Source organism: Sturnus vulgaris, chromosome 2 (assembly GCF_052056855.1).
Source record: "Sturnus vulgaris isolate bStuVul1 chromosome 2, bStuVul1.hap1, whole genome shotgun sequence".
Lineage (NCBI taxonomy): Eukaryota > Metazoa > Chordata > Aves > Passeriformes > Sturnidae > Sturnus > Sturnus vulgaris.
This window is the reverse complement of record NC_142244.1, coordinates 92402105-92414552: the sequence shown is the minus strand read 5'-3', so window position 1 is coordinate 92414552 and position 12448 is coordinate 92402105. Positions and strand designations below refer to the sequence as shown.

At 40.2% G+C, this 12448-nt stretch overlaps 2 protein-coding genes across 13 annotated transcripts in view; both read right to left on the bottom strand.

Annotated features, from left to right (window-relative positions):
• The window catches only part of RGPD4 (RANBP2 like and GRIP domain containing 4), a 34593-nt gene extending 30727 nt beyond the window's left edge, over positions 1–3866 (bottom strand). Inside the window, exons 1-3 of one of the 3 annotated variants that reach the window (XM_088160115.1) lie at positions 3700–3866; positions 1196–1263; positions 550–661 (exon numbers count right to left, since the gene is read on the bottom strand). In XM_088160115.1, the coding sequence (XP_088016241.1) occupies positions 550–661; positions 1196–1263; positions 3700–3774 (255 nt within the window). In that variant the 5' untranslated portion in view covers positions 3775–3866. The remainder of the gene's footprint in view (positions 1–549; positions 662–1195; positions 1264–3699) is intronic. The other 2 variants (XM_014885108.2, XM_014885109.2) reach the window with 2 other exon arrangements.
• A 3518-nt stretch (positions 3867–7384) lies between these two features.
• Positions 7385–12448, bottom strand: part of LIMS1 (LIM zinc finger domain containing 1) — a 67543-nt gene continuing 62479 nt past the window's right edge. For 6 of the 10 annotated variants that reach the window (XM_088160110.1, XM_088160114.1, XM_088160113.1 and 3 more), the window contains exons 8-11: positions 11858–11906; positions 9738–9813; positions 9293–9484; positions 7385–8903 (exon numbers count right to left, since the gene is read on the bottom strand). In XM_088160110.1, the coding sequence (XP_088016236.1) occupies positions 9337–9484; positions 9738–9813; positions 11858–11906 (273 nt within the window). In that variant the 3' untranslated portion in view covers positions 7385–8903; positions 9293–9336. The remainder of the gene's footprint in view (positions 8904–9292; positions 9485–9737; positions 9814–11857; positions 11907–12448) is intronic. The other 4 variants (XM_088160111.1, XM_014885120.2, XM_014885117.2 and 1 more) reach the window with 1 other exon arrangement.

Here is a 12448-nt window from a genome sequence, read left to right as displayed (position 1 = left end):
AAAAACTTGTAAAAAAATTAAGACAGTTTAAAAAGTGCACTTCATACAGAGAGTTGTATTTGCCAGACTTTGGAGCACATCTTTCTCTTCAAAGCCAGAACAAAGGCAACCCAACTGGAAATCTGACATTTATATGCTTGCCTAACCAAAATTAGATTTTTCCCTCCCTTCTGCATCTGCCAAACAAAAACGCAGTAAGCCTATAGTCTTGTAGTGCCAACTAAACTCTAGCTGTCATCACAGTTTGTGTTACAGGATTCTACAACAGTAGTGCAAGAGGCAATGCCCGACTTGGGGAGAATTCAACAGCAGGTAGCACAAAAGATCAAGTTCAGAAGAAAAAAAACAAAGCAGCAACTTTAAAATATACTACAGAAGCAAGTGATATCAAGTGAAGAATCTTCTCTGCAGTGCTTCATGTGTTTTCCATTGTCAAATGTGTATGACACAGCTTTCCCAGGAGCATATTTTCTATTAAACACATAAGGGTTTTAGAAGCCCAATTATAAAGGAATAAAGCAGAACATTGGGGGTGAATGTAGTACTTACCTTGTAACACCCAAAAGCTTTTTCTATGTTATCCTCAGCTTCATAAATTTGTCCAAGAAATCTGTGTGCTTTGGGATCTCTCTCTTGTACATTGAGGTATGTAGATATATATCTATGAAGGGGAAAAAAGTCAGTTATTTGACCAGTATTTTTCACTAATGCTCCCCCTCTCACCCAAGCTCTAATGGCAACTTTATCTGCCATACAGGACACACAGACATATTTTGTTCTAGATGCTTTGGCCAGACCACAGAAGTATAGACATGTTTTGTTCCAGACACTTTGTTAGGACCTTTAAGTAAGCAGCAACATGGGTTTATACCTGTACAAACGCTACTTACTCACCAGCCAATATTTCTGTTGATTAAAAAACAAAAACAGGAGTTTGCTGAAATGGTAAGAACTACTTAAAACAACGAGCAAAAAACCAGCCAATTCAGGTAGGTATGTTTTTTCAGTACCACATAACTAATCTTCTTTTAAGTTACTGTTTTACAAAGATCTAAACAGTACTTAACGTCCACATTGACTGCTAACTTAAAGCAGCATGATATTCATCTTGGTTTCTTTGGTTACTTCATATAAACATAGCTTTTCTTTTACATTTTAGAGAACAAAAAAACAAATGTCCATCAATGCATGTTACCTTTTAGCAAGTTCATATTCTTTTATTTCAAAATACAGCTTAGCAAAGAGGAATCCTTTCATCGATTTCTGAAGGAGAAAAACCATGACAAACACACTTTAGACATTTGGTACTTCAAAAGTAATTCCCTAACGAGTGACCTTTGTTTTCAGCAATGCCTAATGCTCAAGTGACTGAATTTGATGATTTGTTATTAGCTCAAATCCACTCATCATATATAAGGGGGTGTTTCTGAAAGATCTAAGTTTAAGAATGAAAAGAATAAAAGGTTTTGCTATAAGAAGGCTACTAGGGAGCTAGAGATTACAAGAGAAGAAAACAACCCTTTATACCTGTGATATTTCATACATCACTCATTAAAGAGAGCGTAAGAATAGGGTCACCTACATTTAATTTATTCCTTTGCAAAGCAGCAAGGAAAAAAGATAGTCTACAAATCAAAAGAGATATGCCATTTAGCCCTACTGTAGTGTACTGTCATTAGACACTACTGTTTAAGTATACTTGAGGAAAACTTTCACTTAAGTCACTCTCAGTTTGGGTAAGAAATGCATTTATGCAGTAGTTTATTTCTGACTAAAATAACTTTAACATACACACCCTATGAGCAAGAGGTGAAACATCTCCGAAGACATTTTTTAGAAGGTAGAACAAGGAGGTAACAAAGAAGCCAAGGTGGCAGAAGCAAGATCAGGAGAAAAAGTTAAAGGAGTTAAAGAACTGGCAAAGTTACAACGAAAAAGGTAGAAGTAAACCAGACTAATTCAAAGCTTGAGCTCTCACTATCAGTTCAAAAACAATTTTGATTTTGAACCAAGAAATACTGGAGCTAGTTACATCTACGATTCCAAACAAGTGTGCACATTTTGAATCCACCTGAATTGAAAGTCTCCCTCCCTCTCTCACCACTGTTATTCACGTAAAATTTTAAGAAGCAGTTAAGAATAAAAGCAGACCTCTTATGATACCTCAAGTTGCCAGACTGAATTTTTGAAGCCTTTGGAAGGGAAACACTGAAATATGTCAGAGCAGAGCTGCATTTGGCACCTTCTTTTAAACATGGATGAAAAGAAACCTCAAAATAAATGCTATGCAGCCTTATAAGCATCCTTGTCCTTAAATCAACACAACAGGAAAATCAGTAACATTTTCCACCAATGACTGTGCTTATACAATTAGTTGTAAGCATTACTTATTAAAAAAAACCAAACTAAACAAGTAAATATGCACCAGCTGGTCTTAAGCGCAACAGGAGAGGATTTATTTAGTTGTTGAGTTCAGTAAGAATACCAAAAAAACCGAAAGAGCACCTATGATTCTGAGAGTCATGCCCTTGACATTGGCTGCTCTAGGCAGTACACAAATCAATTAAACCACAGAACAACTTTGTTGCTGTTGGGAAAGAGATACAAATAATGATGATGTACACAAGGCCTGCACAAAGGCCCTGCTGCATAACGGTGAACATGGATGTATTCACACTATACAACACAGTGCTGAATATTCTAACTTAAAAAATCAATTCAAGAGCGGTAGAACAGGATCTTTCAGGATTAAATAGCTCCCATGAATTGCATCAGACTGTTCACTGCGATCCTTTTCTACATATAATGAAACATGGTAACAAGTTATCCAGCGATCCCCATCCTTTAGCCAGTTACTAAAATACAACAGAAAGATTATTTGTCCCCGGTTCCTCCTCTCCCAATACTGCTACAAAGACAAGAATATTAATGACACAACAATAAAAGAAAACCGAAAGTGCTTCACTAGTTCCTTTTTCGATTCTTCTGAAAAAACAAAGATCGGAAATCTTTTTCTGAGAAACGAAACTCGGGAATCACAAGAACTAAACTCTCACAAAACTGAAGAAGTCTGTACTCGGAGAACTCGTGGACTCCTTAAAACTACACTAGGTCTTATCAGTTGTAAAATACAGGTGTACAGCTCTAGCAAACCCCTGCTCCCAGTTAGGGAAAGCAACTCCAGTACGTGAAACCCCTTGGACCTTCCTCAGCTTCCCTTACCTCACTCGATTAGTCAGAGACTCTGAGTAATTACACGCTCAGAAATGATCCCAAAGGCACCATAACTCACAGAATACCAGAATAGTAAGGAATGCAAGAGACTTCTGGAGATCATCTAGTCCAACAACCTGCCACGGCTCGGTCACCTAGGGCAGGTGATACAGGCACGTCCAGGTGGGGTTTGAGTGTCTCCAGAAAGGCATCCTTTTTCTTCTTACCGCCACGGACGAGGACAGGCCAAGCAGACTAAGCCCCAACACCGAGGGGCTAGGCTGGGCTCGGCGCGGGGAGCCCGCAGAAAGCAGCCGCCCCCCGGCCCGGCGGCAGCGAGGCCTCCCCGTGGCGCGGGGGCGGCGGTCCCTCAGGACGCGCGGCAGGGCCGCCACCGCCCCACGCGGTGGAACGGGCCCCATACCGGCCGCACGGAGCGGCCGCAGCGCCCCCCGGGCCCGGCGAACAACGCGAGGCCGCGCTCACCTCTCTGGGGGATGGAGCCGCGGCCTGCAAGGAGGCGACGTAGCGCTCCACCTCGGGCTTCGTCCGCCTCATCATGGCGCCGCCGCGGCGGCAGGGGCCGCGCCCGGCCTCTGTCGCGGCGGAACGCGCCTTCCCGGGCGGCCCGGCGGTCTTGGCCCGGCGCCTGCAGAGGGAAGGAGGAAGGAAGGAAGCGCAGGAGCGACGCGGCCGCCACACGTTACGCAAGTTCCCGCTCAGCCGTGCGGCGCGCGCAGCCCCGGCGCGCACCCGGCTCCCGCCCCCGTATCAACGGCCGGGGGCGGGGCCTGGCCGCGCATGCGCACGGGGTGGCGGAGGAAAGCCCGGCTGGAAAATCTGTCATGGAAAATTATGGGAAACGAAGTTTTAGCATTTTCTCACCTGAAACGACAATAAACTCACCTCGGTAATATATAAAAATATATATGGTGATAGTATATTTATCACCTAAATAATATACTATATATGTATATGTACTTAGATAATAAATTTTTACCTAAAGCTAAGTAACAGTTCTGGCGCCCTCACCATAAGAAGGATATGGACTGTTGGAGCAAGTCCAGAGGAGAGACACGGAGTTGACAGGAGGCCTGGAGCATCTCCTGTACGAAGACAGGGTGAGGAAGTTGTGGCTGTGCAACTTGGAGAAGGTTCCATGGAGAGCTCACAGCAACCTTCCCGAATGTGAGGGGCCTTCAGGGAAGCAGGAGAGGGACTCTGGCTGGAACTGTAGTGATAGGACAAGGAGTAATGGGTACAATTAAAAGAGGGACAATTTAGGTTAGATAGAAGGGAGAAATTCTTCACTATGATGGTATTGAAGCATTGGCACAGGTTGCCCAGCTTGTGGGTGCCCCATCCCAGGCAGTTTTCAAGGCCAGGTTGGATGGAGCTCTGAATAATCTGGCCTAGTGGGGAGTGTCCCCCATGGCACAGGCCTGGGACTAGACCTTTAATGTCTCTCCCAACCTGTAATATTCTATACTTTGTGTTTCAGAGCAACTATAAATTTAATCTGTAAGCATAAGAGCCTTCTTACTGAGATCCAACGCTCTAGAAAATGAGTCTCAAATATTGTAGCAGCTGTGGTGAGAAACCTTTTTTTCCAGGCACTGCAGATAGTATAATTAAACAATTAAGCTCTAAAACACAGCTGGGAACATGGACTAAAAGATGGACCAGCAACCCTCAAGGCAGGACAGATTTGCAAGTTGTAGTTTTACAGGTTTGGTGGCTTGAGGATGAGCCCTGTGGTGAAATTCCAAGCAGGAAGCCTCAGATTCTGCTCACTGGAATTAACCATGTTTCCTGCCAGTTCAGATGCTTTGTTCAAAATGAGGCCATTGGGCCATGTCTCTGAAGAAGCGTAATTAAAAATTTCTCCATTCTCCATCTCAAACAACCCATTGACAGTCACAGGATTCTTGCCACACCTTAAATATACCATCAGCCCCACAGCTCTTACCCTCTTTGCAGGAAAAATAAGGAAACATAGCCAACTTTTTCTTTAAGAATAGCAACATCCATGTAAGACCCTGACTGAAAGAATTAATCCTCTCTTTTATTCTTTTTTTTCTGTTACTGGTGATTTAATTAGACATTGGATTTAATTCCACAAAAAAAAAATCTTTTTTTTCTCTGTAATTTTTAATGGTGTGCCTGAAGCTGGGATTACCAAATAATTTACTATCTGCACTTGCCAGGCTAGATAATAGAAGTGTTGGTGCTGGTGCAAGGGAGAACGTCAGAGTTTACTTGACACACTGGAGAATACTACTGCACTTCAGCTGATGGGGAGGCATGGGAAATTGCCTTCATGTAGACCAGATCCAGTAGTTTGGCACTGGTCACTGTCTCACCCATCGCTGTGGAAGTGGCACCCTCTGTCCCTGGTAGTCGCACAGAGGGCAGGACAGCATTGGCTCGAGAGCTGTCCCTGCAACTTGACTGTGCTCAGCACAGCTCGCTGCCTATCCACTGGAACTGAGCACAGGACATGCCACTGCCAGCAGCACAAAGGCTTTAGGCTCAGCTCTTCCCCCTACAGCAATATCCCCTGGGCTTTCTGGAGTGCTCCCTGCTGTTAGCCTAACCAGGCTTTTTAAAGGAACCTCTCTTGTCCATGCGTAATTGATCCATGCAGCAGAAAGGGACAAAGCTTCTGAGGCACCCATTCCCAAATCCCAGGCTCACGGATTCCTTGACAGACCTAATAGGAGTCTGGGCAGAAAAACAGTACTAGGCTCTGCCTCCTTTAGGAAAGTATGTGCAACTACATGAGATACTTAGAATACTTTGGGCCAGGAACTGCGCTTCAGCACCAGACGTGTAATTGTCCAGGCTGCCTAATTGCTAGCTTGCTTCCTGGCTGTGTTTTGCAACTGCCATTAACTAATTCTCTTAATGACAATGTCCAGGGGTATTATACTAATGACAGTTCATGCCAAAGACAGCTCCCAAGAGAGCAGTCTGGATTTGGGAAACTCTCCCCTTGAGATAAGATTCCAGGAATAATATTTTCACCTTGAGGGTGATGAAGCACTGGAACATACTATCCACAAAGGCCTGTGAAATCTCTTTGCCTGGTAATGTTCACAGTTTGGCCAAGCAAGACCTTCTGCACTGATGTAACTCTGAAGTTAGACCCACTCTGAGCAGATGGCTGGGCTAGCTGATCTCTAGTGGTCCCTTCCAACCAACATTTTTCCATGCTTTATCAGTCTTTGAACCCTCAAGTACCCTCAGATGCTTTAAGTGCTACATTGTGGGGTCTGACATACACACATGAGAGTTCATGAAACAGAAGGTGTTGCCTTGGTGAACTGTAGCACAGCGTTTGTCATCAGGAACTTGGAAATGGAAAAACCCAGTCTCTGTCAGGCCTCAAGGCCCACCAGAGTGGAGAGGAAATCTGAGGCTGCTGTGCTGCAGATGGATTAACCCTGAGCAATGTGGATATGAGCCAGGTCTTGCCATGTAGCTTTGGGGCTAGTGACCCTTCCCAACTCTGTGCAGGAAGGCTGGGCACACATGGGCTGAAGGAGGAGATGTATACTCAGTGTAACATGAAAACCTCCCAAGTCAGTTATAACTTGAGGAGGAAGCAAGAGTGTGGTCTACTGAATCCATGGCACAGTCCAAAATTCCAACGAGGCTACTGGGCTAGTTAGGTAACCAATTTTTGAGGACATTTTAAGCTTTCATAGTCTTCAACAGGGTCAGGGACTACATTTATGAATGTTACAGCACTCACTAATTATGTAGGATAAAACAGTCAAAAAATACCCTACCTAGCAATAAACTGGAAGTTTGGGGTGACAGTTTCTTTACAGTGAAAACAGGAGAGAAAAAGTTGAGAAAGCTGAAAACTTGAGAGAAAAGGGTGTATGTTTTACACTCAGACAAGATACTTGCTTTAGGAAAACCTAGTGACTTTTCTAATTCAGAAAATATCCAGAAGAATCAAACTATTCTTTATGAAACAAGCTGTGGTTTCTTTTATGAACCTTAGAACTACATACAGACATATGCCTTTAGGAAAGGTACATGTCTCCTTTAAATCAGGATAATAAGGAAGTATTTACACAGTCACAGGTAAAAGTTCGGGATCCAAGAGAGCCTTACTGCTTTCCCACCCATCTCAAGCATTTATTTCAGAGAGGCAATACACAGTTTAATATCAAGGCCTTTATTGATGACACAGGAAAGCAGATGTTTTAAAGTAACTAATTTTTCATAAAAAAGAAAGAAAATTTTACTTCCTGTTATGTAATTACATAAAATCAGTTTAAGTCACTAATGTACAAAAATAAAAAAAAAAAGTTTGCATACTTCGTACCATCAAGAAGACCTAAGTAGCTGTATTTTCTATAAGAAAGGGCAAAAAACCCCAAATTTGCATGGACAGAACTCAATAGTATAAAACAATTAAATGAATGTTATAAAGAACTTTGATTATTTGTAAGCTCAGTCCTTGAGGATGGCTAAAGAAGTAGATCCTAGCAGGATCAAACCTTGCATATTTACACTCAGAGGTGTAAAAGTAATATTGCCAGTTAATTGAAATATGCATTTTCAATATTGTTCTGAAAATCAATGAAGTCTAGAAGCTAAATTTTAAATGCAGATGTTCACATTTCAAATAAAATACTTCTTGCATCCTGTATAATTAAGGCAAAGTATGTTATCTTTTGAAAATATGTTCTATATAGTTTCTGCATAAAAATATGAAATAAAATATAAAACTATATATATTTAATGGTACACTGTTAGGTATGGTCCAGCAGAATAAGGCACAAAAAGTAAATAGAATGCAAAAGCATATATAGAAGTTAATGTGTTATTTTAAGTGGAATATAGCAAAATTCAAGTAGTTCTGAGTATGCTCATTTCTTGCAATAGGAATACATTTTTATGTAAGTATCTCATGCTAAGCCTGATGTAGAAACATTCATCATGTAAGCATAATCTATCATTTTTATCATTTTATGTATGTCATTTGTACAGTGCTATATTTAGAAATCTGATGGTTCTCAAACCATCTGAAACAAGGCTCCTTAATGAAATGACTTGGCTTGAAATCTAAGTGTGAATTTTTCCATGAGGCAAAGGATATTGGTTTCCTGCCCATATCACTTGAGCTGGGCAAGTTCTGTCTGCATGCTTAATACAAAGGTTAATATTTTCACTAACATAAATGACAATACACATCCCTAAAGTTGGGTGCATTTGCAAAGTTTTTTTTCACAGGTGGTGTTCACAAGCAAATTTTCTCTCTCTGAAGAGTTCCACAGAGAATTAGTGTACAGAATTGACCACCTGCATCCATACAATGGCATAATTGGTCAGAAACCTGTCAGGTGAGCTGGTATTTATTTTGGAAGTATGGTCTGTTTGTCAACAAGTAAGCACACATGTACAGAGAACAGAGAACCTTAATGTATTCTGGGTTGATAGAAGGCACGCATCAGCACTTGTTGTCTGACTACAGCCTCAAAGCAGCAACTCCCCCCTCCCCCTCAAGTAGTATCTATAGGATTTTCACAAAGGAAGAGGAGAGCAGATGAAGTCTTTACTTCCTTCCCAAAGTTTCAGCTAATTTCTTCAGTCTTTTCTTCAGCTCTAGAGGAAACTTCTCGTAACACTTTTTGCAGACAGGCTTCATATCAAACTCAACAAATTTATTCCTAAAACAACAAAGCAAAAGAAACAAAGTTTTAGCAGATTAGATAGTGAAAAAAAGAATTAAAAAAAACCCAACCCTCTCCTATTAAATGTGCACAAGCAAAAAATTAACTCCCCAATTTATACAAATACATTAAGTTACTTTTACAAGTTACATATACTGTAGATGGTGATTAAAATACCTTGTTGAGTAAGTTATGCAGATTTTACCCAAAAGCCCATATTTATTAAATGTGCAATTTAGAAAGCCTTTCAAACCTAACTCTAGACTAAACAAAAGATAATGGAATAGCAAGTTAGTATTTCAAGTTGCAGTTGCGTGAAAGATGTTTTGGTTTTGACTGCCATAAGTTCATGCAAAAGTGCAAAAAAAAGCATCCTTAGGACTAACCAAAGAAGAAAGGAGCAGAGGTGGCTGTGAGAAGGAAAAGAAGTTTACAAACAGATTGGCTTTTTCTTTTTCTGCTTCTCTTTATCCTTTGCTTCACGTTCCCGTTTGGCAAGTCGTCGCTTAAATTCATCTGGCATTTTCTCATAGCAGTGCTTGCAGACAGGTTTTAGATCAATTTCAACAAACTTATCCCTTTAGAGTTAAACAAGAAAAAATAAAGGATGGAAAAGGAGAAGAGTTAGGAAGATTTATTGAAGGAAGAACTGAAGAGACAGCTGAAAAAGATGGAAAGTATTAAGTAGAGCAAGAGGAAGAAAGAGGCACTTATTTCCTCAATGCTGTTTACATGTTTTTCATCCAGTAACAGCTACACTATAGCAACATCTACACTTTGAAGGGAACCACTGATATGTGTTGAAGACATCACACTTATCCATAAACTTACTTGAGGGTTAACTTAGTGTTGCAAGTTGAACAAGCGAAACAGTTCACACACCATGCCTTATTCAGAGCAGACACAACTAAGGAGATGGGGAAAAAAAAATCATTAGCCTTACCAATAAAAGTGATTACAAAAATTTTAAGCTTACATATTCATGCGGTGTGAAGAACAGTCATTGATTCTTGTATCAAGTGTTAAGGAGTGTAATAATAACATGGCCAGACTGGCGAGGCACATTTTAGAGTGTAATGAAGCAGGACTGTGGAGCATTGATACAGCTGTCTCTGAGGCAGGACCAGCTTAACCTATTTCTGTCTCCTGTTTTTCACTTCCACTTCATCTTATATCCAGCTGATCTCAAGCAATGGGTCTGTGAGGCCAGGTTCCAACTTAATTAGGAAATGCTTCCATCTGAAGAGCAATCCAGCACAATTGTGTTTATGTTTTCATTTTCATTTCTCAGATCCAGTTCAGACTGCACTGCAATCAACAGTTGCACTTGCCTAGCTAAAGAAAATAATGTGAAGCCAGCAGCCAGACACTGCTGGTAAATCAGCACTACCAAGGTGAAAAAAAGAAACTCTTTGTATTCTCTGCTTTGAAGAGAAAGTAACTATTTCCTATTTGTTTTGTAGGTAAATCCAGTTCCTGTTCTTTCTCTCTTTCAGTACAGCTTTCCAGTTTTCCTTGCTAAAATTTTCCTAAGTTAGAGAATATGGGATAATGTTTCGTTTACAATGTTTTTCTCACAGTAGTTTGTCAACAAGGAGAACCAAAGTGTTGTCATGCAGAGGTTTCTTCCTGCACTATGGGGCAAGCATGTCCACAGATACACAGTTATTCCAGTACTTTCCAGAATTATACTAGACAGGTGAAAGTTTTTGCTCCCAAGCAACCTCAGTAATGCAGTCATAGAGACCCTTCTGAAAAACTGCTGCTACAGGTATTTGTTTCACCCGACAGAGGACAATACTGGATACCAAATTTGTGACAGCCGACTCAAAATTTGTGTGCAGAAATGAAAGAAGAAATGTAATTGAAGACATACACTGAAAATAAAGAAATACTGTATTATTTTCAGTTCAGAGACCAAAACTTACAATATGGGTGTCAGACTATATGGTGAAAGGTTAGAATCATACATAGATGTAGTTATCAGTAAAGTTCCATTTCTGCTGATTCCAGTAGAATTTTCCTGAAAATGAGGACTCTTTCCTCTAAAGCATTTTGGATTGCTATTCTGCAGGCATACTGCAGTCCAGAAAATGTAGGGAAAGCATGTCTACAGGATTTATGTCTTACCCTATAGATACAAGACTATAAACTGGTTTTATGTCGCTTTTTTAATGTTAGAAGCTTCCTCCTACTTTGCTAATGCCTTTGGCTTAGATGAGGCTAACATAGTATTTACTCTGGACAGGGTAAATAGGCACATAATGTCACGTTGTTTTGGGTAGAATAATTTGCTTTTGGTATTTTATCAGAGCTAGTTATCAAAAAAACCCTCAAACCCACCCCTTTCTCCCAAAAAACCCAATCAAACAATAACAAAACAAACAAATTACTTGCAGTTCTGCCTTTACAGGACATATATTTCCAAGTATGATCATTCCTGGTATTGTGACATTATCATAAGCCTAGATTTTCAAAAGACAGGTGCTTGCAATAGATGGGTGAATATCTCCAGGATTTAAACTGACATAATAGGAACAAAGCATTTAAAAAAAAATTCCTAGCAGTGCCCACCTATTTTCAAATTTGGCTCATGAACCACAAATTCATTTGTGGAGATGCCTGTATGCTCCTTCTCACCCTTGCATGTGTTCTGTTTTGAAGGTGGTGTGGCAGAAAGCCACTTCTGAGCATCTTCCAGCATCCCTGGCCTCTGCATGGCACTAAGGGGTTTCACAGTTCTCTTTGGCCATGGGGGGGTGTTCTACCATCATGAAATGATGTTAGGTTTTCCTACCATTTGGTCTCTGACTAATCAGCTCTAATTTAATTTCTGATCAAGGGAATAACTGTTTTTGTTTTAATGAAAACCGGGCTGCTTCCCCTTTACTTTCACTTTTAAAGAGAACTTCCATCAAAAAGGAACATTAAGGAAACAGGAAAGTGCTTACCATCTCCTTCAATCACACGATTGCAATGGAAACAAACATCACCAAATAGCTGAAGAGGAAAGAGAAGTAATAAATTTTTAATATAATGATTTTATTGAGGGCAACTTACCAAACTAGCAAAATAAATATATTTCAGCTGATGGGCACAATCGCTTTCCTGTTTATTCCAGTGAAATAAAGAGAATGCTGGCAAGTCTGGCTTGGTTTTCCACGTACATTTTGCATCATCTCATCACAAAAAGTCTTAATATTAAAGATGAAAACATTTATCTACCTTTGATTCTTAGTAAGTATGATTTTATTTTGTTTCAAGATTTCTCTAATCCTGAAGATTTGAAATACAGCAGTTGGTGTCATATACGTATTGCTGCTAATCAGAAAATGTAACATTTGGACTTGCATGCATGACTAAAACAACGCATTACTGTAACTGTAAGAAAATTTTATCTTTATTTTAAAAAAATGGAAAATTTCAGACAAAAATATTAATTATTTTTCCAGGCTTATCATTTTTCCACAATATAGCAGGAAGTGCCAAAAACTTCATGTATTTTTTCTAACTGTAGTAGTTAACCTAGAAAAAGACATCCA